The sequence below is a fragment of the Anopheles funestus genome, chromosome 3RL (genome assembly GCF_943734845.2).
Source record: "Anopheles funestus chromosome 3RL, idAnoFuneDA-416_04, whole genome shotgun sequence".
Lineage (NCBI taxonomy): Eukaryota > Metazoa > Arthropoda > Insecta > Diptera > Culicidae > Anopheles > Anopheles funestus.
Window position 1 is genome coordinate 56,783,533 of NC_064599.1, and position 25,038 is coordinate 56,808,570.

Consider the following 25,038-nt stretch of genomic DNA (forward strand, 5'->3'; position numbering starts at 1 on the left):
TGAGGTTTTTAGATTTTTTTTGCCATGAAAAACAAATTATTTAAGCATGAAGAATACTTACGAAAGTAGATTTTTTCTTCATAAGTTTTATTTAAATTCCATTAAAAAAAAATGAAAATTTCATAAATTTTCCATTTTCGTTAATACTCCATTTCTTGCCGCCATTTCTTCATTTCAAATTGAACCTTCTATCCACGTTGTTGACTTGAATCTTTCAATGTAGTTATATTTGCCTGGCGAGTGTAATTCGCTACATGATGGCAAGATAAAGGTCTACAATATATAGGACAGTTAGTACATGAATTCTTCGGGAGCATCTTTTCAATTTAACTTGACCCAAAATTGAAAAGGATATACACAATCCAATGGTGTCTGATAGTTACAATATTTATTCAACTGTGATACGGGTTCTTCGCTTGTAACCAAGTCCATTAGTTTCGGGATCTTAAAGCACATAAATAAGTCGTTTCCTTGGGAATATACAGGTGTATGTGACATAGAATTGATGAAGATATGAAGTATGTATGGATAAAGTGTAGTCTAAACGGTAGTACATATATGCCGTGCTTTATTTTTTACTTGAAACACTTTTCTTTTGAGTTTTCTCGATATCAATTCTATTGATCTAATCTCCAGATAAATTGAGCAGTTGAGATTGAGGTGATTACTTTCCCGAATGTGTATATGCCTCATTCCGACATGCCTGCAAATAAGAATAATGGAACAGCACTTTATATACTGCAGTACACGCGCAACACAAAATAAAGTACGCTAAACACTAGACCCTTGCACATATTTGGACATCGACGACAGATACATACGATCCACAAGGACAACACTCGATTAACACTTGGGTATATTACGTAGTGTGGCAATTTTCCTCAACCGTTCAGGTGCATCTTTCGGTATTTTGTTGCAACTGCGTATGTACAGATAACGGAGCACCTTCGCATACTGTACAAGCGCATCCACACTGGCTACCGTTATTAGTGGCAATCGGACAAGCTTCAACGATCGTAACCTCAACAGGTTTTTCGCAAGTGCTTCTACGCAACGGTCATTGACGTGAAAGCAGTCACTTAAATCGATTTGCTCCAGGGCTGGACAATTGAGTGACATTGCTTCGATGCCTGCTTCAGATATCTACAAAAGACAAGAACTTTCAGGAATGCTAGACATGGGAAATGGCACACTCCGTACCTGTACACAGTGAGCAAGGTTGAGCTCACGCAACTCTCGGAAACGGAATGAATGTATCAGCGTGAAGTCGGTTACTTTGAAGCATCCGGACAGCTGAAGCTCCTGCAGACTGCGCAGTTCGCTGATGGAGAACGTTAACTGCGTATCCCACATTTCAATCACCGCCACTGGAAGATTCTCCCCAGTTAGGCCTGCATCCGATATCTAGTTTTTTTTTAACACAAACATAGTAAAGTCTCTTCTTGTAATGCATACTGGAAGGAAATGATGGGAACTAACCTTAACGCATCCGTTTAGACGCAGAATTCGTAGACACCTTAGATAGCAAAAGAGAAACTGTACCGATGTGTCGTTCATGCAATCCGAACCGCAGAAGTCAATCACGGTAAGATTAAGCAGCGTGAGGCAAATCTTCAGGATGACGCTATCCGTCAACCCGGGCAGCATACTCAAGTACAGTTGGCTCATACAATCCCGCCGTCGATCTACGATTGCCTTCATGAACCCTCGATCACTAATCTTGTCACAATCGGACAGATCGAGCACTTGCAACCTATCCAACTGGTAGATCGATTCGACACCAAAATCTGTCAGTAGCCAGCATCCGTTCAGCTTGAGCGTCTTCAGCAACCGTAGTGAGGTGGAAATTTCGATTAGAGCAAAATCGGTGAGATTCAAGAACGAGGACAGATCCAGATGGACGATGGCCGACTGGCAGCGCAGTATATCAATTATCCCCGGATCCTTAATCGGTGCCCGTTCGAAAAACGATAAGCTCATCTGACTTAGCGACATGTTGTCGATCTCCGCAAACTGCTTCAGAAATAGATCATCATACATGGTGTAGCTGAAGTCCACCGCTTGCAGTTTCTTTTTGCGCATCTTCATGATCGCCAGTATGGTGGTGAGTATTTTCACCCGCGTCGGTGCATCAATCTGCTTGAGACATTTGGAAATTTCCAGCGCACTAATGTTGGGTCCCATCGCGATAAGATAGTGAAGATGATCCACCGTGAACGCGTTGCTCTTGCGCAGTGCCAGCTTGCGCAAACAACGACACACTGGCTCGATCCGTTTCAACTCGACCGGTGTCCACGTTTTGAAGAACTCGTCCGCTTCTTCCAGTGCGAGACACTCCAGAAAGGGCAACCGTTTCAGTATCATCGTGAGCTTCGATTTCGTAAGCGTGATACAGTTGCAGAACGTGATCTCGCGGATGTACTCTCCGAATACATCCCAGAACTCACTGTACCCGTTGAACTGGACCCGTGTAAGCTTGATGTTGGAAAAGTGCCGAAAGCTGCGAAGAAACAGAGCGATCGGATGGGTACCATCGCAGATGCTCACTTCCTCAAAGTGAAAGCACACCTCATCGAGAAACTCCCGGTAGCCCATTGCATCGAACCAACGCTTACAAGTGAGAGCCGCCGAGTCCCGATCAACCGAATTGAGAAAGCGAAATATGTTCAACAAAATCTGCAATGAGGAAGAATTGCAATTTGTACGTACGACGGTGATTAGACGAACGCTCACATGCTCTTACCTCCATTGGAAGATTGTCAAATCCGGTACGGACACGAGGTCCCTTCAAGTTGATGTAGAAGACATCATCATGAAAGGGAAACTCTCGATCATCGACTTCTTCGATCGGTTCCTCTACGACAATCTCTTCCTCTTCGCTTTCCTCCTCCTCCTCGTCGTAGTCGTCGAATTCCTCACCGTGACCGAACCCATAGTAGTGCAGATTAAACCAACTCTCTATAGACATCTCCATCCTTTCACACAAAAACAGGAAATTGTTCTTACGAGATCGCGATCGAGTGCAAAACGGCGAACAGCTTGTTCGGATGAAAGTCACAAACGTTCTGCCAATCATTTCCGCGTACAGTCGCTGTTCGAACAAACGATTGATCGTGGGCTATTATTATAAACACACGATCACATCTCGAGATCCCGATCGTGAGGGCTTTTACATGTCCGAGACATTGGCATTGCAGCTGACCAAGGAGCAAGAGCGCATGCGCGAAAGCACCGCACTCTGATCCGCACTTTGCGTAAGGATCGAATTTGTTTACAAACAACACACCTACCCGTGTCCCGTGGTCAGTGCATTGTATCATCTGCGTCCGTTTGCGGAATGTCGTGACGAATTTCGTAACAAGCTTCACGATGCGCTTACTAATGCAACATTCATTGTTTTGGGGGTTTAAAATAGGATTCACTTGATCTTGTGCTTTTATTATTGTTGTTGTGCTTAACAGTAAAACAGTACGTTCTTACGCTCTAGACTCGCCCAACTCCCTACCACTCAACATAGACCGCTTTCAGCGATGGAAGGTGCGCGAGACGCTCGCGAGGTTTTTTCAGCCGGCGACAACCGCTTACGTGAAGAAACTGTAGGAAAACTTCAAGCGCATGAGGAAATGTTGCCAGAGGCGCTGCCAGAGCAGCCATACACGGAAACGGACGAAACGGCGCACTAGTACGCTACACTACGGGAACGAAGCTTACCTTCAAGTAGCTACAGTTTCGTCCGATTATCTCCAGGCAGGCGTTCGTTAGCAGGGGACACTTGTTGACCTTCAGGGTACGTAGTCGCTTCAGGTTAGACGTTAGCATCTCGATGCAGTTATCATTCACTAGGGGACATTCACTGATGTCGATGAATTCCAGTGCCTTTGCATTTTGGCTCAGAACTTCGATGCCAATTTCTGATATCTGCAAGTTACAAAGGAAATAGTTACAACCTTTAACATTCGCAACATTTTACCCTACAGAGGACAAAACAGAAACAAAACACTCTTCTCAACCTGATAACAGCGTGCCATATGGAGTTCCTTCAGTTCGGCCAACTTGAAAGCGTTCTGTAGCGAGAGATCCGATATACGATAGCACCCAATCAAGTTCAGGACGCGCAGTTTGAACAGACGATCGAGCGGGAAGGTTTCTTCGTGATCCCAGGTGATCATCGGTTTGACGGGCAGGTCAATCCCGGTCAGCCCGGAATCGGTAAGTTTCGTGCAACAGTACAAGTGGAGCTGTTTCAGTGATACCAGATAGTAGTTGACGTACTGCATGGTGGCATCCGTTGCCGCGTTGGGACTGTTGCTTAAATCGAGCACTTGTAGCATCTCATAGTTTAGTGTCACCTGAATCAACGAGTAGTCGCTCAGGGTGGGTAGCTCACAGAGGTATAGTTCCTTGAGATTTTTCACCTTCCGCCCTATTACTCCACGGTACATGGCACGATCGGAGATGCGGTAGCAGTTCGAGAGATCCAGCACCTCCAGATGCTCCAGATTAACAATGTTCATAATACCATCATCCGTCACCAGAATGCACCGTCGGAGTTTGAGCGTTTTGAGCTTCGGCAGGCAGGTCGTGATCAGCTCCATCACCTCATCGGTAATACCGAGCGAAGAAGTTAGATCCAGATGCACCAGATTGGTTTGCCGCACAAGGAAGCTAATAAATCCGGGCGCTTTTATCGGATGCCGGCCGACCTTCCATTCGAGGTCGTGTGTGATGTTTAGATCCGGCTGACGGCGTAGCAGATCGATGATAGCAGCCGGTATCTTATCACAGAACGTCATGCTGAACGTTTCCAGACTCAACCCATCGATCATGGAAAGTGTGCTGAGACAGATGTCATCGATCGCTAGCGTCCCGTTGAACTTGAGCGTCTGCAGCTGGAACTGGTGCATGTTGATGAAGCGCATTATGTGTTCCACCATCGCAACTCGCCGATGGGAAGCGATCATCTTGAAACAGTTGGAAAGGTCCAAATGCGCAATATTCGGAGCGAGCGTCATCAGCTTGTTAAAGTGCAGCTCGTCCAAGAAGTCATTGTTCGTAAGCGACACATCTAGCAGGTCCGGCAGAACAAAGTGAGATTCGCAGCAGCTGTTGCGCTTCTCGAAATACCACGATCGAAACAGTTCGTCGCACTGCTCTATTTTGAGCTGGCGCAGATTTGGCACGTTCTCCAAGATGTAGAGCAGCTCCGTATCCTTGATCAGACAGTTCTTTATCGTTAGCTCAATCACATGATCTCCAAACATTGGCCAGAACTGGCTGTTGCCGTAGAAGGTACAGGATTTGATGACGATCCTCGGGAAAATGCGAAACGCGCCGAGAAAGTTCTTGATCGGCGGCTCGTAGTCGGTGAAGTTGACGTTGGTAAATTTGTAGATGATACGCTGACTAAAAGGAAGATAATAGTGTGCCGCTTCCATCCATCGGTGACACGTTTGACCACAGGCTAGCCGATCATCGACGGAGATCTGTTTCATTACTTTTAATAGTAGCTGAAGTTAGAGAGTATCACGTGGTCTTTTACAAACTTCCCAGAAAGAAACCGAACCAAACCTCCCTTCTTCACTACTTACCTCCATGGGAAGATAATTAAAGCCGGTAAAAACCTCAGGCTCAGGTGTTGGTTCTTTTGGAGCAATTTTAGGCAACTCTTTCGTAACCTCCTCGATACCATTTGTATGTATTATTTCAATATTTTGTTTCGGAAAGGGTAAAGTTAGTATTTGAACTATCGGCGCCGGAGGCTCTACGGGAGTGTTGTGATTTTTAGCAATAAAAAAATCCATCGTTTTCTGCACTCTGTTTCAACTGGCTTAAGAGAGATTATCGGAGAACCGTCCTAATCGTTAGAACTCACTCAATTGACTGGCTCTTGCTGTAGCATTCGCCCGCAAAACTGTAATCTTCGGAAGGCATCCCGAGCTTCCGCGGCGAGTCGTTAGGTGAAGAATTAAAAATAAACCGGTTAAACGGAACGGTTGAAGAGAGTGAGTTGTTGTTTGCGTAGTACGCTGCCAAAAAAGCGAAATCTAGCGAATGTAAAAGCTATGCCCGATGGTGGACCGGCTTGCCCGGGGTAGTTGTGTTGTTCGCACATTACATGGCTTCTAGGCGTGCGGAAAAGCGTGGCGTTAAGTGAAAATAACACCACAGTTTCGCTTCTTGTCGATTACATTTCAGCTAGAATGTTACAAAGGGCAGTTACATTTAGTGGAGGTTTTCTCTCCTCTATTTATATGGTCTTGTATCATGCGTGGGATTTGTTGAAAAGGTGTTTTGTTAATGTTTCAAACTGTACCATTTTCAACACTTGAATATCTACGATTGTTGGTTAAAACTGGAAGCGGTTTGATCATATTAGTTCGCAATACCTTTATATCATATTTCAGTTAATGTTTCGTAGCTAGTTAAATTCAAATATCACGTAAAATTGTGCTTTGAACTTGAAATGCGCGCGCCTCAATCCTTTTTATGTTTGGAAGTCGATTCAACGGCCAACAAACGTGTTGGAATGTCAATTTTGAATTTGACAGCCCAACTTGACATCAATAGCAATTCTGTTGTAATTTGTAAACAAACCCACGAGTTGTTGACTATTTTACGGCTGGTGTTAGTGCTGTGGAAAAATTGTGTCTTTAAAATTTAACTTTAGCCCAATGTTTCATATAGCTCGTGCCCCTTTGTTTAGGTAAGGATGACGTATTCTGTTTCGTTTCATTCATTAACTAACCATTTCCCTATTGCATCTTTTTGGCATGCATTTTGTTTGGCCAGATTACATAAGCCACAAAGCATCCGGCTTTTGTTGTCCTGCAATGGATTTTCGTCCGATTCAAACGCACCGGGAGATGGTAACGATAAACCAAAGCCACCACCTGCTCCGGCAAGTAAAACCGGAAAAAGTGCAGATGAAGGAAATAAATCCTCTGCTGCCCTTAACCGGCTGAATGAACTGCTCGCTATGATGAACGCGGACAGTGAGTTGAAGCTCGCGAAGAAGGTAGATCTGCCGCGCCCAAAGTCAAAGAAAAAGAAGGAGAAAAAAGTTGACTCAGACTCGGACTCTGACGACGAAGAGCGGCCCAAAGATCTCGCGCAGGCCACGCGCAAAGTGGCTACCGCCCTTGGCGGTGATGCAAAGCGCACAGAATCGGAACTGCTCGCAAAGTTGCTTGGGACGACACCGGGATCCGCAGCTGGTGAGAGCAACTTAACGGACATCATTACCGGTATGGTTGTTGATAAAAACAAAAAGAAAGAATACACCGAAAGTGATCCAACACGAAGCACCCTGGTGAAAAAATCGATCGATTCAAAGCGAGCAAAGCAATGGCGTCCGACGGATGATGGGGACCAGTCACGTGGGGCTGTCTCACCAAAGGAACGATACGAACGAAAGCGTGCCAGCCCGAAACAACCACCACAAACGCCCGGTGGTCCGGGAAGCGTGAAACTCTTCGAGGAGGAACCGTTGGGAATTTTTACCGATCTTGCTTCGCTCAAGGAAAGTTCCGAGAAGCTCCATACCTGGCAGAAGCTGAACGAGCGGGAATTACGATTAGCCGTAACGCATCCACCATCGAATTACTTCCAAAAGATGGCTCTCTGGACCGAACAGGGCAAACTTTGGAAGTTCCCCATCAACAATGAGCAGGGCCGGGAAGCCGAAGCGAAGGTCGCATTTACGGAGCACGTGTTCCTGGAGGAACATCTGGAACCGTGGTGCCCGAAGAAGGGTCCGATTCGACACTTTATGGAGCTGGTGTGTGTTGGGCTGTCGAAAAATCACTACATCACGGCACAGGAGAAGCGTGACCATATCTGCTGGTACCGAGATTATTTCGAACAGAAAAAGGAAATCCTGAAGGACATTATCGTAGCGGAAGGTAGCGGTAAGACGAAGGAGGTTGAACAATAAACGGATAAGTAGTAACGTAGCATTTGAAACCAATACAAACACGTTTTGTGTTAATTGTTTTTCCAAAAGTTGTACCTACAACGATTTATTTTGTTGTATTTCTTTCGCGGGGAGCTTCGTTTACATGAAACGGGTCCACAGTCAGTGAGCACGTTAAGCATTATACGTTCAACATATAGTAAATGCGTCTGCCATAACATGCTTGCCGATCACGCACGCGATCGGGTGTCTTTTGTTCGGTGTATAATTAACGATTCTACAACATTGGTGCGTAGAAGTGGATAGAATTTAAATTAAAATAAAAAAACGCGAGAACGTTCAATGTGCAATGGAAAATGGAAAGAAAATGCATCCTATATAACACACTAAAGCTTTTCGTGTCGCATTGCCTCACAAGCGAATAGGAAATATCCGTGATATCCGTGCACATCATTAGCGGCCTAGGTGCCGGGCGGTTTTTTTGTGCTAAAGGAAGACTAAAATAAGAATGAATGTAAACTGATGGGCAAAGCTGCTAACTAACCCTATTTGCAAACAGTAACACAGTGAGCGTATCAGCTAATGCGATAATTAAATTCTACATGGAATGGAATATATCCTGCAGCATTCCGCCTTAGAATAGAAGAATACGTTTCTCCACCGTCTTCCGACAGATCGGGCAGCCGTCGATCTGATCGCCGCACATCTGACACGTTCCATGACCGCACAGGAAAACCATATTTTTGATGCGATCGAAACAAACCGGACACATCGTCTGTTGTTGAGAGAAGGATGAAACAGAATTGGTTAGCATTTGTGAGGGGAAGATTTCGGTAAAAATTGCAATACGAACCTGTTCCTTAATATCCTGCAGTTGCTGCTGTAGCTTTTGAAAGTCGTCCACCAAATTGAGATTGTTGGGCGCAACACCGGACGCAACCGAGGTGTTGTTGGTGGTTGTCAGTGGCGTTGTGTTGTTGCTGCTGGAAGAACCACATCCTCCTGCTCCTCCTGCTCCTCCTCCTCCTCCGGCAAGCAGTCCATTATTACCTAGCACACCTGCTGATACGCCCGCCATAGAGCTGGCATTCGGTGACATTGTGTTGTTCATGGCAACGCCAAGGCCCGCCTTGTTCGTGCCCTGCAACAACTGCTGCTGCTGCTGCTGCGAAGCATTATGATTGTGCAACAGATCCTTCTTACCATCGTCCACGTGATGCTGAATGTTAATCACACTGCCCTGTCCGCCACTGCACACCGACAATGGTACCATCTGTTCGAGCTGCGTACGACACTGGACGCATTTCTTCATGATCGGTGCACAATGCTCACACGCAACCATATGACCGCACGGTTTAAAGAATACCGATGCCTTCCGATCGGAGCAAACGAGACACTCGTCGATCTTTTCGCGCGATAGAACCGATTCGCGACAGATTAAACACTTCTTGATGCGTGGTCCACAATTTTCGCAACACACTACGTGCCCGCACGGTTTGAACACCGTGTCACGCTTCTGGTCCGAGCAGAGCAAACACTCGTCCAGCGGTCCACTGCTGCCACCGACAACGGCACCACTACCACTTGCACTATGATTAACGCTCACATTCGTATTCGCTTCACCGGCCGCGCTCGGTTGGATCGACATTTTACTCAAACCCATCAGCAGGGTAGCATCGATCTGGGCATGATTCAGCCCACCCGCACTGATACCACTCGTGCCGGGATTGCAGCCGGAACCGGACGTCGAAGCGGTCGGTTCGCCGCCATTCGTTCGGAGACCGGCTCGCATCACATTCGGCTGCATGCTTGTACCGACGCCAACGCCACTAGCCGCGATCATGTCCATATCGTCCGTTTTACGCTCGTTATAGCACTTGATCAACGTTTTGCAGAGATTCGGATCGGGACACAGATCCAACGGTGTTTGCAGCTTTCGATTCTTAACCGTCAAATCTGCACCGTTCGCTGCTAGAAAACAGGCAATCGATGCCGACGCTTTTTTGTCCGTGTTCTGTAATATTAAATTGACATTAAATTAGATTCTTTTGCTACTCTTGAAAACCACATCCGATTTAACTTACATTCCTCAATCCCATTAGAATTTTCCCAAATCCTTCTACATCTTGCAGCTGCCGCAATTGCGACAGCGTATGATGACGCAGCGCCTCATGCAACGGTGTGTCCCCATCCTTGTCGAGAATGTTAAGATTGGCGCCCTCGCGCACGAGCAGCTTCACTATCTGCACGTGCTGTCGCTCGACCGCAAGATGTAGCGCCGTCTGCAGATTCACGTTCTGGCAGTCCATGTTCGCTTTGCCCATGCGTACGAGCAGTTCCGCGATCTCTACGTGATTGTTCAGCGCGGCCAGATGCAGGGCCGTGTAGCCATCATCTTTTTTCTCCTCCACGATCCACAGACGGTTCGTTTTCGTCAGCAAAACTTTCATCGCACTAGGATTTCCCTTCAGCGCTGCGTGATGCAACGCGTTGAAGCCATTGTTATTGGTGAGCGTTATGTCCGCACCGTTATCGAGCAACAGTGCGAGCATGTTATCGTGCTCCTTCGAGATCGCATCATGCAGTGGCGTATCACCTTCCGAATCCTGCAAGCTCGGATGACAGTTTAGCTCTAGCAGCGTTTTTACCACATTAAAGTGTCCCTTGTTCACAGCGATGTGAAGCGCCGTTTGACGGCGTTTGTTTCGTGCGTTCAGATCAGCACCGGCTTTCGCCAGCATGCCCATAACGCCCGGTTCATCACCGAATGCTGCATGATGCACGGCTCTATCGCCGTCCTTATCCTCGATCTCGACATCGGCGCTGTGTCGGAGCAGTACCTCGATCACCTCGAGATGTCCATTCTGGCTTGCTGCTTGCAGGGCAGTATGTCCCGCAAACACACCATTCACATCGACCTTCACGACTGGCTGTGCTTCGCCCATGCTGGAGGACGATGGCGTCACATTCTGTTCGGTCGTACCGGTAAGAAACTTTTCCACCTTCGCTTTGTCACCGTTGGCGGCGGCTTTTACCAACTCTTCGGTGGTATCGCCCGATGTGTGCGGTTCGAAGAGCTTCTTCAGTATCGCCGAAAGACGCTCGCCGTTCGTTGTCACAGCAGTAGCACCATCGGAGGAAGAAGCCTAACAAACGGATAAGAAACACAGAAATATGATCTCCTCGGATTGGAGCAAGGAATTTAAAAAAACACTTTGAAGACTTACAACTTTTGTCACGGCAAGTGGATTATAGGTCCAGGATGTGTTGCAAACTTCCACCTTCAGATCGTTGTCATGATACACTTGTTGAACACGACCCACTTTTCCAAGTGTCTGTATTAGGAAGAGAATATATTTTAAATTAGTCTTTCCCTAATTTTCTCGGCGCCTAAACCTATGCCAATTGTTTGAATTTGTGGCGTAATAAAACCTCATACGAAGGTGGTGTTAATAATATAAAAACTTCACTCTTGTCGTGTCATACGATTTAATGATCCATGATCCTCTGAAGCACAGATTTCATACATAAGAAATAAATTACTTTCATAATGTAAATAAAAGAATCTACACTTACCGGTACCATCGCCTCCGCCCATTCGCCATGTCCGCGCTGCAGAATTTTGATGCGTTCCAGATCGCTACAAATCTTCACGAAATCACCAACCGCGAACTGTTGCGGCTGGTTGTCGGTTAGCATCATCATTGGTGAGGAAACGATCGTTAGCACGGTCGGATTGAATGTCCAACGGTGCGAGCTAGGATAGGCGACCACAATGTCATGGTCCTCGTCAATGCCCACCACCGTACCGGTTGTGCTAAGACACTCGAACATGCCATCCGTCCATCCGCCGTGTCCATGCTGTAGCGACTGTACGATCTCAATGTCCAGATCCACCGTTACCTGATCGCCGATCTGGAAGTTGTTCGGAGCCCGGCCTGGTCCATACTCGCCCAACAGTGGTAGATGATCGCGGTACACGGTCATACCCTTAGCATCGTTCATTACCTTTAGATCGGCCATACCTTCGAATCCGACGCGGTACAAATTTTTTGCTCCATTGTCCCACACAACATATGCGGCCGAACGCGGTGAAGCCGATGACCAGTCTTGGATTTCGTTCACCTTACCGCGCCGCCCGTTACCACCGTCCTGATCCTCCCACTGCCAATCGACGCCCCGCACAACGCGCGAGCTCGGAAATATTCCACGGACGGCTATTTTCTTTGACTTTCGGCGCGGTTCCAGCAACGTTTTCTCACCACCCGGGGTGGTGATACGGTGGAACCGGTGCCTCAAGTGATGCTTGTCGCTGTGATAACAGATCGAGCACAGGTCGTAGTTGTTACACTCGGCACACTTCCAACGAATGCCGAAAATGGGTTGCTGCCGGCACGTGTCACACATCGTACCTTCGTGCTTAATGCCCGTCGGTGCACTGTCCAGTATGCGCAGATCGTACGCACCGGCACACCGATAGTTGGCCGCGGTTCCATTATCCCAAACAACGACCACCTCCTCCTGCGACTCAAAGTTGCGCACCGTACCGACATGTCCCTCGCCGCCATCCTGCAACGAGTGAAAGTAAGCAAATAAACACAATCAGTACAAATAATCCGATGCCGGAAGAGAATCCCGTAAATGAACAGCTGCAAAAACCCCTATCAAACTACTAGGCGGAAATTTTTACTCCGATCATTCCTTATCACCAATCTGGGCGTGATCTTCTACGCGATCTAAACAAAACCCGTGAGGCAGAAGGGCGGGAATGGCGCGATCGTTCCGACTGTTTGTGTGCATGTAACGACGTGATTTTTGCTGTAAGCAAATACTGCCTTATTTCTACCGGCGTCGATTGGACGTCTGCAGTCGAGTTTGTTGTTTTCATTTCCGAGTTTCTAGACGATCGATTAGACATCAAACGGCATTACAGCCGGCATTTGCGTAAGTAAGAATCCGTAACATTTCTTAATCCACACTGATGCCTGAATGAGGCCTAGTAGATTGAGAGTGAGAAGTTAATAACAAAAAATTGTTGTCTATTTTAGTTTTAGAAGTGCGTCTTACGACAATCCCCTCTAGAGCGGTTATTGGGTGTACATTGATCACAACCTCATTGTGTCGTAATTAAAGCCAATCATTAAAGAGTTACGAGCTGGCTGGCATTACAGACAGCAGGTCTAATGCGACAAGTACGTAGCATGGGAAAATCGGCCTCCCCCAATTGCACTCCTAATTAACCGTCGTTTAGTAGACGAATCTCATCAGTCTGTAACGCTCGAATGTCGCAAAAGGTCCATGGAAACGGAGTGGCAATTGTTTTTGCCCATGCAGTGGTTGTGTTGTTGATTGATGAAATAATAAATTTTAAATTTACACACTTCACTCTCGAACACACCACGCGGACGTACACACAAACACCACTTTATGCGAAGTTTTCTCGTGGCCTTCTTTGCTACTCCATTCTTCGTACCGTTCGCCAAAGAGCGGTTGCTTGTTCGCTTTGTTGCTGCCTGCCGTTTATCTTGCACATAATGTTTTTCTTCCCTTTTGGTGGCGGCCTTCTTCATAAATCCCCTGAGCGGAGTTCAGCTTCTTCCAGGATGTGGAAAGATGATTCTCTCGTTGCCCTTCGCAATGGGATGCAATGAAACCCATACCGTACTGCCACTCAAGCTAAAACGCACAAAATCGGATTTAATGTTGCTACCTGTGAGGCAGTATAGATGGACATACTCTTCGGTAAAACAGATTTCCCTTTTTCCAAACCCACAAACACACACACATGTTCACACGTGGGATACACGTCGTTGGATCGAACTGCCTGCGCTATTTTGCGACTCAAGGCGATGTTTCGGAACTAAATATTTTTCCAAGCAAAATGAGAATCCGGACAGCGGGATGTATTCAGTTCAATCACCAGCAGAAGATCCGTTCCGGAAGACTGTCGGAATGTTCTCGCAAGATGTGTCACTACCCCTTACTCACCTGCTTGCCCCATTTCCAGTCCGGTCCACGGATGACCCGTGACCCAACACCTTCCATCGTGAAGCGTGAAGGTCGTGCTGCGGCTGCGACATTCGTTGGACCCGCCGGAACCAATTCCATGCTCGTTGTCGATGAGGTACTACCACAGGCCATTGTTTCCAGTGTGCATCGGAATTTGTATTCGTAATTCGGATTCTGCAGCTTCTCTTGTCACCGATTCGATTCACACAATGATGATCGCGAGAAGAAGGGCAACACAGCGGGGAATGGTTTTCCCTTCCTTCGTGTTTCGGTTGTATTTGACCTCACTTGTACCGTGTTACACGTTTGCTAATATTTCTCTCCAGCAGAGTGTTTTGGGAAATGTTTACACTTTTTACACAACTTTTCCACTATTCTAGTTCAGTCCACTTTTCCCTAACCGTGCTGCGTGTGTGTGTTGGGAAAAATAGTGTCAAAGCAACCAATGGAACTTGAATCGTGCAAAGGGTGGTCTCTGCAACGTAGAAAGGAACGGACCAAGACTTTCATTCACACCAATATCGTGCACTGCATCGATATTTCAACCCTTTCACTATATTGCACTAGTTTTACAATTATGCGATTCACTTTTTACCCCATATCCGGATGAGTTTCAGTGTTAATTCATTAAAAGTTTCACAGAAATGACCTGTAGTTTGTGAGGCATATTTCAAACACGATTAGCATGAGCGAGATAGAGAAAGGGAGAAAGAGAGGAGGAGAGATTGGAATAAAAAAAAATAACCCGAACCAGACCGAAAAGGAACGAATCAACCGATGCCGAAGTTTGACAGCACTGCGCGAAACGTCAAATACGGCTTGTGTTGAAATTCAAATGGTATGTCTGTTAATTTTGTTTTATTTCTTTATTTATCGGGGTTTTTCCTTAATTAATTACTTTTGGATGATTAAATCTAAAATTTATATAGGTTTACACGAATTACAGAAAAGGTATGTGTTAATATAATAGCATGTTTTTGAATTCTGCACCATTCACCTTTCTTCAAAATTGAAGCGAAATTATTCCATTAAATATTGCATTAATTACAAAAGATGCGTCCGGTCAAACGTTGTTCAAGATAATTATTTAAACATGCATAAAAGGACAATTATTCTGCATTTGAGCGATAATTTCTAATAACAGAAACAAACGAACAATATTTAATTAGTAAGTTTAGAGTCGCTTCGCTCTAAACATAAGAACAATCCATAACAGGATAACAGGAGTCAACAATATCATCTCCAATACTGATTTCTTTGGCCCCATCAAACATTGTACACACACAATCTTCAAATAGGTTTTTGTTGTTTATTGGTTCAATCTGTAACATTGTGGCTCGATCTAAAAACTGATTTTATTATATGTAATAAGCTTATTACGACGCCATGTGACCGCTTCTTGCAGCCCCCTGAAGATGGGATTTTGCGGTTAGACTTCAGTTTCTAAGAGAAAAGGGTGCAATTTTTAATTTGTACATTGTTTCATTGAACTGTTGACGGGCAAACTAACCCCTTTATCCTCTCGGCCGTCGTGCATAAATTCCCGTTTGTTTTATGATGAATTGGTTGCATCAATTGCCTGTTAAAATAGACATAAGGACGAGTGTATTGTTGTACGTATCAGCAACATGGTGCTGCTGCTGTATGCAGTTGATGTTAGAACAATGGTGCCTTTTTCACGATCGATACGAGCTGTTACAAGCTTAACCAACGATAAACGATGTACTATTGTATGTATAATTGTTTAAACTATTTAAATAACAAAAATGTTCTTTCTTCGTTCACTGTTATCAAGACAAAATAGATTTTACCGCAAAATTGATCTCCTGCGGTTCGGTTTCCAACTCGCTTAATAAAACCCGCCAGCTTACACTACATCCCTTCGCTTTTAATATGCTGCCTGTCTGTAACCGTTTTATGAAAAAACACAAAAAACGAAACGGTTGGAAGGTTGAATGCTCTACACGCACTAGACCCAGCGAGGGAAGGTTTGATAAGACCTAGGGTGTAATCTCACATGCTCCGATTAAATCTTATTAATAGTATTAAAACATAAAATTGCCACCGTTACACAGCTTAGCACAAACTGTCTGCTGTCCCGTATCCGAAAACGCTACTACATAGACCCAGTAATTACGTACACATTACACGCAACACTTGTTTCCTGTTTGTGAATGTCTTCCTAAGCAAACAACTAAACATTAAACGAACGAACGAACGTACTGTAATAAATATATATATGTATATATATATAAGAATATGCATGTAACTGTTCCTAAACTGAACACTACACTTTTTCCTATCCCCTATGCATTTTGCATCAGGCGGTCACATAAACATCATTTCACCAAGACGGGCTAACGAAGCTCGGAGAACAATTTGAAGGACAGAGGCTTCTTCTCTTCACGCTGCTGCTAGTCCAGTAAATAAGATTAATTTGCTTAAACAACATCTTTTTACAATGACTTTTTGTTTTGTTTACCGACTTATGATGTTCCCTGATGTGCTCAAGGTATTATTGTAATGCATTTTATCATTGTCTTACACTAATTTTCTGGCACTCGTACCAAGCGCAAGGAGTTGAGGGCAGTTAAAAAAAACAACGGATTTAAAAATTGAAAATTCTATAAGAATTTATGAGAAATTATATTTTTGAAAATGGTAAAATACATATTAAAAAAGCAATAAATTTGTGCCACAAATGAAGCAACTAATTATTTCAAGCTATACAAGATTTAACATTGAAAGAAACCGATTCAACATTCCATGATGTTTCCACATTGGCTGAAGTCCTTGCACTTGGTGCGATCGCATGAAAATTCGTGTATCCAATTTGCTACTGAATCGCACACGGAACGGACAATTAATTTAAGATAATATATACTTTGCACTGTACACTTATTACTACCTTCGTTTGAATATGGCCCGATTGGAGCTTTGCCCCAAAACGTGACACTGTCCGCCTGCCGGAGAGTAGAGTCAATTAGAGATCGGGTTATAGTGCTGCCGCGGGGATTTGCTAGGATAACGAGAATCCTCCCCACATGTTGGTCTACCAACTCCAAGGTGTAGCTCTACTTTATGTGTTTTCTTGTTGTTGTGGTTTTGTTCTAGAAAATGTTGTTTGTTACGTACATTTGTGATTGGTTTACTTAGAATATTATTATTCCCGATACGATCCTGCTCGATCGACGAGGGATCTAGGGAAAAGCAATTATAATTATAATAAACAGGACACATCAAACTGTTCTCTCCCTCTCTCTCCCTCTGGCTCCCTTTCTATATCCCTCTAGGCATCTATTAAAAGGTCCACAGTTTAAACGTGCATTTGCTCATGTTATGATTGCTGTAAAGTTGTAGTATTGGTCTGTGTGTTGCATTTACAAGCTAAAAAGGAAGCATTTGTGATCGTGGCACAATAACGTGCCACCGAGCTACTGTATCTAGGCTATGTGGGTTTTATTTAAAAACCAAAACGAAACATTACGTTAAAGTTTGTATGTGTGAATCAAATGATTGCCCGTTAGTAAATGTACTGGTTCTGTTGTTTTCTTTCCTTTGCGGGCTATTGTTCTGAAGTCGATGCGTCCTGTTTACCCTACCACAGCAATAGTTTAGCACCATCCCTTCAAACCGTGGCTGGCGTCGAAGGTTTACCGGGCCCGGTGGCCGCAATTTCGCCGCCACTACTGTTACCGGGCGTTACTACGTCGGGTGAGCTTGCGCTGGCGGAACAGCTCGGCTGTACAGGTACGGCAGTAGCGGTCGCCTTGTCCCGATCACGCTCGCGACCCGGACGGAATGCTTCCAGCAGTGCGTCGACACGCGCCTCGGTGGGGGCCCATCGTGCGTACCCGGCCGCATTTTGTAACCACACCACCATCGTACCGACGATACTCTTAAAGTTCACTTCCGATCTGTGGAAAAGATTAGTGTTTATTGAAGTAACATAATAGGCATAAAGACAGCGTTTGTAATTTAAGTTTTACAAACAAAAAAATATCATTTTTTTTTTCAATGATGAATAAACAAAATTAAAAACAACTCAAAGTGGGTTCCGAGAAAAAGAATATATGTACAAAATTTTGTGGCTTTGGTTTCAATTTAAACGGCAAAGTTTCTTACTTTGGTATACAATGCTGCAGCCCGTGGCGATACTCATGCTCCATACCCATCACAACCACCTGTTTGCGTTTGTACGGACTGTCTTCGATTTTGGACAAACATTTCAATGGTGGATCTTTCCATTCTTGAAGAAACACGATGAAACTGAAAGAAATTCGAGCGTACCGATTATTTATACCATTGCACGATTATTTTTTCCAGTGTTTCCCTACCTTAACGGTTCGACCGAATCAGTTAGCAAGCGATCAATGTGCTGCAGACTGGCGTCGATCAATTCCTCACAGTACGGTGGATTCACCTGGAACGAACCGGACACCGGTTTGAAGTCGAGAAACGAACCTCTCGAGCCGAAAAATGAATCCGTATCACCGAACGCTGAACAGTACTGCCGAAAGTAGCAGTTCAGCGGGCTGGCAAAACATTCGAACGTTACGTTGAAGTGATGGTGCAAACACTCGAACACAACCGCCGGCAGGGCGGCCTGCGTTAGCTCCGGTTCCTGCTGGTTCGGGTTCGCATTGTTCCCCAGAAAGGTGGCATACCGTTTCAGCATACAGTACGCCCGGCCGATGAAAAAATCGAACTTTTTATCATCGAAACAGTTGTACCGGTACAGTTGCTCCAGCTTCTGCAGGTGCGATATGTTCACTACGTGCGTGTCCGGTGCCGCCATTACTGCCGAGTTCGTGTACTTGATCACCATATGGTCACGATCGTTAATGTAGTCGATCTGGGGCATACGCGGCGAGGGTAACGCAAACTGCACCGGATAGCACCAAACCTTGCGCGTGACGGGCGGTTGCAGCGGTGCCGTCAGCTCCGGGATGCCGTGCTCCTTCAGGATGTGTGCGTGTCGTTCGCGGATGTTGCGCGCGTGCTGTACCGAAAGATGATACAGCTTGGCACACAGCTGCTCCACACTGACGCGCACCGTTGCGATGATGTGCGGTTCGCATTGGCGTTGGAGATGCGCGAGCCGATCCTGGAAGTCCTCGTAGCTAGCGCCCACCGTTCGCCGCAACCATTCGTACGCTTCGTCCGCATTCCACTTGACGATCTTTTTGCTCTCCTCACTGGCGCCCCGCCGTTCGACGATCTTTTTCGCCGCGTCACAGTACCGCGAAAGTTGCTTCCGTGCGTCACCGGTAAACTTCGGCTTCACGATCTTGATCGGAATGTCGCGCAATATTTCGCGATACATCTGGGGTGAGATTTCCGGTTGGCACTGGCTCGGCAGCAACGGATCAACGCCCTGGTCGATGATACGCCGCTCGATGAGCCACCGTTGGAAGGAATCTTTCGGCGGTGCGATCGATTCTCGCTTATTGCACAGATCCTCGTACGTTTTGCCCAATCGCATCGTGAGCGAACCACGGAGTGCTTCCACCTCCGGGTAGGGTTGCGGAAAGGTAGTGGGTAACCGTTCGTAAATCAACACGTTCGTAGGTACTTCTAGATCCCACGGGCCGGGCAGGACGTACTTTTTCAGCGGAGGAGGCCCACCAGTGCCACCACCACCACCACTCCCGCTTCCCGGTGGCATATGGCCGGAATGCTGCGCATCCTCCGAGGCACGTCGTTTCAGCGTGTGGTTGTGAGGCGATGGGTGAGAATTGTTGTAACTGTTGTGCGGATGTGGAAGCGGCCCATTGCTACAGATACCGAGCGGATCCGTTAGCGGATCGAACTGCTGCGGTCCACGGTTTAGACCGGGCGGTTCCCAGAGCGATTCACCGGTCAGCTTGTTCCAGAAGTATGGTCGCCCTTCCCGTTTGGACCAAAATTTGCGCCAGCCTTGCTGGGTAAGCTCGGGGGACAGTTCCTCATTGAAGTTGGCACCTACCGCAGCACCGGGTACTGCACCGGGTGCAACGCCCGATGGTATGTGGGCCACATCGGGTGGTGTTGTTTTCGTAGGCGTTAGCAAAGGTGCACTGACTGTGGTAGGACTGGATGCTTGCATTTGAGGCGATTGAGCCTGATGTAGGTGTTGCTGCTGCTGCTGCTGCTGTTGTGTCTGATGTTGCTCGGCCAGCGAAGGGTTTGCCAATTGATCCCAAGCGGATGGAGCCGCCGGGAGTATGTTCTCGGTTTTACTGTTCATTCCGACGTCATTCATGTTGGAGGCCTCTTTTGTTCTGCAATGGCGTAAGTGAAGAAAACGTGAGTTTTAGATGACTAGCACTTGGAAAAAGTGTGGTGGAAATTACGGCCTCAAGTGTTTAAATCAGCGACATGTTTTTCCCTTAATAATTTCCATTTTTAAATGTATAAATATTTTTCACTCCATCACAAATAAGGATTTTGCTGAAATTTTTTTCACTTTCTTTCGATTTTTTCACTGTAACATTTTTAATTTATAGGGACATCACCTGTTGGTTTGAAATAGATCTGCAAATTAATTTACAATAAATGCTGATTTGCTCATTTTTCAAAACGTAACAGTTTTGAGAGTTACACATCGCATGGTGGCCGTATTCTTGCAAGTGATTGCGACAAATTTCCTTGTGTATCGTTTTCAATCCCAACTGATTTTACCAAATCAATTTAAAATCCGGTAGGTCACTAATCAAAATAACTTTTTCGCCTCGAGTCATCTGCAAATGTTACAAATACATTTCAATTATTAACGCTTGAGTGCCTACCTGCGGCGTTCGGGAGATCGTTATAAAACCGCGCGTTTTTTTCGTTTTCGCTCACTGCAAATGTTTTCCGTCTACTGTGGTGGTCGTGAAATGGGGTCCCCTTATCGTCGTCTTCGTTTGCCGCGTATACAAGAAACAAAAAACCCGCGAAAAAATATTGCTCACTTTTCAAAACCGAACGCTATCGAACGGTGTGTATCGAGCCACCTGCCGAATCCGTAGCATTCGTTGGTTGGCGTTCGATATGGCACTTGTTTGCACGCAGTTTTGTTTCAATCTGTTAGCGATGACTGCAATTCTTGCCCCCACCACATTCCGTACATCGTGTTTACTGCGCAGCCAGCGTATAACCACCACCAACGATCACACACGGGTCACACGCGTCACGGATTGTTTTGATGCGACGACGCACCTACTGCTTGCGGGCTGCTCACCAGCTTCACGCTGGCTGCAACAGCAGCTTCACCACCACGGACCAAATGCAGGGTAAAAAGATGCACCAGCGAATTGCCACACAAAACCGCATCCGAATCGGCGTACTCCAGTTTGCTCCACTTCGTCATCGATTGAACTTTAATTTCGTACACAAATCGACCGCCAAAACATCACGTAAAATATCGTATAACACGAGAAACGGATGACGAAGAAAAATTCACTACAGCCCTCCGTCGTACGCCATTTGCATTTTTTTTCTATCGTTTTCTCTCTGAATACGGTAAACATTTGGAAGTGAAAAATCTACACGAAACGTTGCGAGGCTGTACGTTTACAGCATCTGGTTTGCTACTGCAAGGATCGAAGTGCTTGTGGTATCGTTGGGATTAATCGAACTGATTATTGGCATTTTGTCATTTTAAAAAGTTATTAAATTAATTTGGAGATGTTTTATTTTTGTTTGTTTATTTGATGTTGCATTGCATATAAATTTATGAAAAAAATTACGAGGTTTTAGTACAAGAATAGTTTTGTACTAAAATACAAGCTCCGGTGAAAATCATTCGGCTCTTCTAATATGGCTGTAAATATTTTCACTGGAGAACAGTGATGGAATTGTTTATATGTACGTTTTTTTAACTCGTTTATTTAAAAAATAATGTGATATTTGTTTAAAAACTATCATTTAAAAAAATCACATACACCTGATATGTAACGCAACAACTTTAAAAATGTGTATTTTTAAATTTTTTTTTTAAAATATTTTTCATCATTAAAAATATTGATTTTTTTTCACATCGTACAACTTCAACCAGATTCGGGGTGTATATTTTTTTCAACCTACCTTTACATGTGCATTTCTCATAAAGGGTAAAAAGTAAGAAAACAATTTACCCTAAATCCAGTTGGAATTACAAATCCAATTTGAAACGAGGGCGTTGTTTACAGGACATTCTACCCTGCCTTACCTCCTTTTCGTTTTTCTTGGGTAAGGCGCCAGAATTTATTTTTTTAAATGGTGGGTGTTCTTCTCTCGTTTGTCTGGTTCCTCATTTCTTTGCCTCACTTTACCGGGGTACGGAAAGCAAATTTATGGATTCGTTATAAAAACTAACCAAACGTTTGTGGCTCCTAGTCAGTTACGATTCAAACGCAGATCACTTCAGATCAGGTGTTAGGAGGAAGATCAAACATAGTACAGAGGGAAAAAGTATGATAAAATTCAAACTTTGTAGTGTGGTGGCGTTGTACGCTCTGGTAGGAATGGTACATTCCACCGGATTCTACATTGACAACGGTGTCGATCAAACCGTACGGGAGAAAAGTGTTGAGCTGCACGAACGGCAAGAAATCGAACATGAAATCCTCGAACTGCTCGGCCTACCGGATCGTCCCAATAAAAAACACGTTCATCCTTCATTAAGGTAGTGGTCTACATTTCTTCTGTGATATGATCACGCTTAAACTTATCGTTTTTTTATGATTACTTTTGGTAGGAAATCAGCACCACAATTCCTGTTAAACATTTATCACAAATTTACGGAAGAATCTAATGGCGGACACACGCGTCGAAAACGGTACGCAGACGGTAGCAATCTCTTCACGATCGCCGACGAGCGAGCGATCGGTGAGAGTGACGTGATCATGTCCTTCCTAAACAAAGCTAACCGTCATCTGCCCAAGATTCGGCACCATCGTGGTGGACATCGGCTATGGTTCGACACGACAGAAATTGGTTCCGGAGGAGATACTAATCAGCTGCTGTACGCAAGTTTGCGTATGTACAAGAACCGTAGCACCGAACGGCCCTGGGATGCGATCGTTCGTGGTCGACAGATAGTGGTGCGGGCTTCACTGATAGGTGGATACGATGCGATTAAAGATGGCCATCGGTTGGAGTACATTGGTGAGCAATCGGTGCCGTACAATTATGAAGGATGGGTTGAGCTGAACGCCACGCAAGCCATGCAACGGTGGGTTGTCGATCGGGTTGGCAACAAGGGCATATTTGTGGAGGTGTACTATGCGGAGAGTCCTCGCAAAGAGATCCTACCGGACGAGGTAGGTTTGATCTTATCGAACCGTTTCGGACGCTATCAACCATTTCTCGTCGGTTACTGCAAGGGACCGGAGTTAGTGAAACCGACGGCTTCCATTTCCGGTGGCACCATTGGTGGACGACGTTCGAAGCGTAGCATCCGACGCAGTAAGGGTGTCAGTTCCGGTAAGCGTACCGAGCGCGTCCGGAACCCTTTCCTCGAGCGATTCGGCGGTGGTACGGAACGGCAAAAAAGTTGCCAAATTCAAACGCTGTACGTTAGCTTCCGGGATCTCAACTGGCAGGATTGGATCATCGCACCGGACGGGTTTGGTGCGTTCTTTTGCTTTGGTGAGTGTAACTTCCCACTAAACACGCACATGAACGCAACGAACCATGCGCTCATACAAACGCTCGTGCATCTGATGCATCCGACCCGTGTCCCGAAACCCTGCTGTGCGCCTACCAAGCTAAATCCGATCTCGGTACTGTACCACATCGACGATGCGAATATTAACTTGAAAAAGTACAAAAACATGGTGGTGAAAAATTGTGGCTGTTTGTAGAGAGAGAGAAAAAATAGGAAAATGAAAAATAAAAAAGGACATTTCGCAATGTTTTCCAGTGATGAATCATGCCTCAGAATGATCGGGTTAAAAGGGGATAAAAATTAAGTTCGTTTTAAAAATAGCCATTAATACACCGTGAGGGTTGTTAGTTGATTTTGTAATTTTATTTTCGTTCTTCTCTTAAACTTGTTCCATTCTACCCCTGCCCCTTTTACCATATGGGAAATATACTGTAGGACCCACACACGGCCATCCGCAACCCGGCGTGTTCATTTTTATTTTAGCCATTCTGCACACGTACGACACGATTTTCCACTGCATTGTATGCTTGCGGTGCATTTTGATAGGCTTTTTTGCCTCCAGTTACATCACTTCGTTACGATTTCTTCTCTTGCACATGTTTAAAGCTGATAAATGTGTAACTGTTTCCCGTCCGCGTTCGTCACTTCTTTTTTCTCCTGCTGAAGCCTTTTTTAAATGGCATTTGTATTGTGAGCGTTTTTGGTTTATTTTTTGTTCTTATTTTCGTCTCTTATATACACGCTTCACTTCGTTCGATTTTTTCTCGCCTTCTCGCCATTATTTGTAGTGTGGATTGGATAAAATTGTTGTATTAAAAGTATCGAAAGTAGTTTGGATTACGAATGGATAAAACTGAAACGTGCGCTCGGTACTCGCCCGCGGTTTCATCTATATGTAGCGAATCAAATGTACAGCGTATGGTATGGACAATTGAATTCTTTTCCTACACGAACACTTTCTAACCTTTAAACTTTAAAGCATATGAATATGGAATATTTTTAAAGGTTGCGTTTTAAAAAATTACACAAAAATCTGTTATGTTTCATATTTTTGGTTTGTATTTGCGTTTTCTCTTGTTTTCTTATGGAAAGCTTTAATTACTTTGAGAAAAATAAATGCCGCAAGTACGAGAAGCGGATGACAACTGGTTAATGTATGTTTTTGTAATGTAAAAAAACTAAAAGAAATTGTTAAGAATTTTACTTCATTTTTGAGTAGATTAATTCTTAGGTTCAGTTGGTACGTAGGACTTACATTGGTAAGTAATTGGAAACAATTTTCCTTTCTTCAACTATACACTAAAGAATGTTGGTTCCATGGACCATGGAGGGGTGTTGTGTGAGTGTTGTTTTGTGTTGTGTATCCTTTGTAGGGGTTTTTTCGTTTTATTTTGTAACTTGTTTCATTCATTTACCTCCCATGTTTAGCGTGTATTGATCACAGAGTAGAGTTGCTTTTCGCGTGTAACTGGCGTTTGGTTTCGTCTTGGGAGCGTTACCGCGC

The 25,038-nt window shown here is 45.0% G+C and overlaps 5 protein-coding genes across 5 annotated transcripts; 2 read left to right on the forward strand and 3 right to left on the reverse strand.

Moving 5' to 3' along the window:
* Positions 1–551: 551 nt before the first annotated feature.
* On the reverse strand, positions 552–5,902 carry LOC125769510 (uncharacterized). The gene is made up of 9 exons (XM_049438244.1): positions 5,589–5,902; positions 4,011–5,507; positions 3,712–3,918; positions 3,506–3,594; positions 3,291–3,378; positions 2,744–3,118; positions 1,480–2,676; positions 1,201–1,404; positions 552–1,143 (listed from the first exon to the last, which is right to left on the reverse strand). Exons 1-9 carry the CDS (start codon positions 5,799–5,801, stop codon positions 844–846), a joined length of 4,170 nt encoding a protein of 1,389 aa, XP_049294201.1. The 5' UTR covers positions 5,802–5,902; the 3' UTR covers positions 552–843.
* Positions 5,903–6,567: 665 nt separating this feature from the next.
* On the forward strand, positions 6,568–7,972 carry LOC125770214 (28S ribosomal protein S31, mitochondrial). The gene is made up of 2 exons (XM_049439598.1): positions 6,568–6,703; positions 6,790–7,972. The coding sequence occupies exons 1-2, from the start codon at positions 6,672–6,674 to the stop codon at positions 7,931–7,933; spliced, it is 1,176 nt and encodes a 391-aa protein (XP_049295555.1). The 5' UTR covers positions 6,568–6,671; the 3' UTR covers positions 7,934–7,972.
* Positions 7,973–7,987: 15 nt separating this feature from the next.
* LOC125770138 (E3 ubiquitin-protein ligase mind-bomb) lies at positions 7,988–14,638 on the reverse strand. Its single transcript, XM_049439456.1, has 6 exons — positions 13,901–14,638; positions 11,489–12,481; positions 11,140–11,247; positions 9,997–11,058; positions 8,766–9,926; positions 7,988–8,687 (listed from the first exon to the last, which is right to left on the reverse strand). Exons 1-6 carry the CDS (start codon positions 14,051–14,053, stop codon positions 8,547–8,549), a joined length of 3,618 nt encoding a protein of 1,205 aa, XP_049295413.1. The 5' UTR covers positions 14,054–14,638; the 3' UTR covers positions 7,988–8,546.
* A 578-nt stretch (positions 14,639–15,216) lies between these two features.
* Positions 15,217–21,552, reverse strand: LOC125770153 (mRNA (2'-O-methyladenosine-N(6)-)-methyltransferase). The gene is made up of 4 exons (XM_049439486.1): positions 20,692–21,552; positions 18,259–20,184; positions 18,047–18,190; positions 15,217–17,838 (listed from the first exon to the last, which is right to left on the reverse strand). The coding sequence occupies exons 2-4, from the start codon at positions 20,163–20,165 to the stop codon at positions 17,550–17,552; spliced, it is 2,340 nt and encodes a 779-aa protein (XP_049295443.1). The 5' UTR covers positions 20,166–20,184; positions 20,692–21,552; the 3' UTR covers positions 15,217–17,549.
* Positions 21,553–21,951: 399 nt separating this feature from the next.
* On the forward strand, positions 21,952–23,981 carry LOC125770220 (protein 60A-like). The gene has a single exon (XM_049439605.1). It carries the CDS (start codon positions 22,606–22,608, stop codon positions 23,728–23,730), a length of 1,125 nt encoding a protein of 374 aa, XP_049295562.1. The 5' UTR covers positions 21,952–22,605; the 3' UTR covers positions 23,731–23,981.
* The last annotated feature ends 1,057 nt before the right edge of the window (positions 23,982–25,038 follow it).

Coding starts and splice junctions, on each gene's coding strand:
- LOC125770138 (XM_049439456.1), bottom strand. CDS start 14,053: ATGGCCTGTGGTAGTACCTCATCGACAACGAGCATGGAATTGGTTCCG. Junction 11,248..11,488: donor GGGCGGAGGCGATGGTACCG/GTAAGTGTAGAT, acceptor TTCCTAATACAG/ACACTTGGAAAAGTGGGTCG. Junction 9,927..9,996: donor TTCTAATGGGATTGAGGAAT/GTAAGTTAAATC, acceptor TTAATATTACAG/AACACGGACAAAAAAGCGTC.
- LOC125769510 (XM_049438244.1), bottom strand. CDS start 5,801: ATGGATTTTTTTATTGCTAAAAATCACAACACTCCCGTAGAGCCTCCG. Junction 3,379..3,505: donor AAAGCGGTCTATGTTGAGTG/GTAGGGAGTTGG, acceptor ATGTTGCATTAG/TAAGCGCATCGTGAAGCTTG. Junction 2,677..2,743: donor TTGACAATCTTCCAATGGAG/GTAAGAGCATGT, acceptor TCCTCATTGCAG/ATTTTGTTGAACATATTTCG.
- LOC125770214 (XM_049439598.1), top strand. CDS start 6,672: ATGTTTCATATAGCTCGTGCCCCTTTGTTTAG. Junction 6,704..6,789: donor GCTCGTGCCCCTTTGTTTAG/GTAAGGATGACG, acceptor TTGTTTGGCCAG/ATTACATAAGCCACAAAGCA.
- LOC125770220 (XM_049439605.1), top strand. CDS start 22,606: ATGATTACTTTTGGTAGGAAATCAGCACCACAATTCCTGTTAAACATT.
- LOC125770153 (XM_049439486.1), bottom strand. CDS start 20,165: ATGAATGACGTCGGAATGAACAGTAAAACCGAGAACATACTCCCGGCG. Junction 18,191..18,258: donor GATTCGGTCGAACCGTTAAG/GTAGGGAAACAC, acceptor AATTTCTTTCAG/TTTCATCGTGTTTCTTCAAG. Junction 17,839..18,046: donor CTGCAGCATTGTATACCAAA/GTAAGAAACTTT, acceptor TCTTTTCCACAG/ATCGGAAGTGAACTTTAAGA.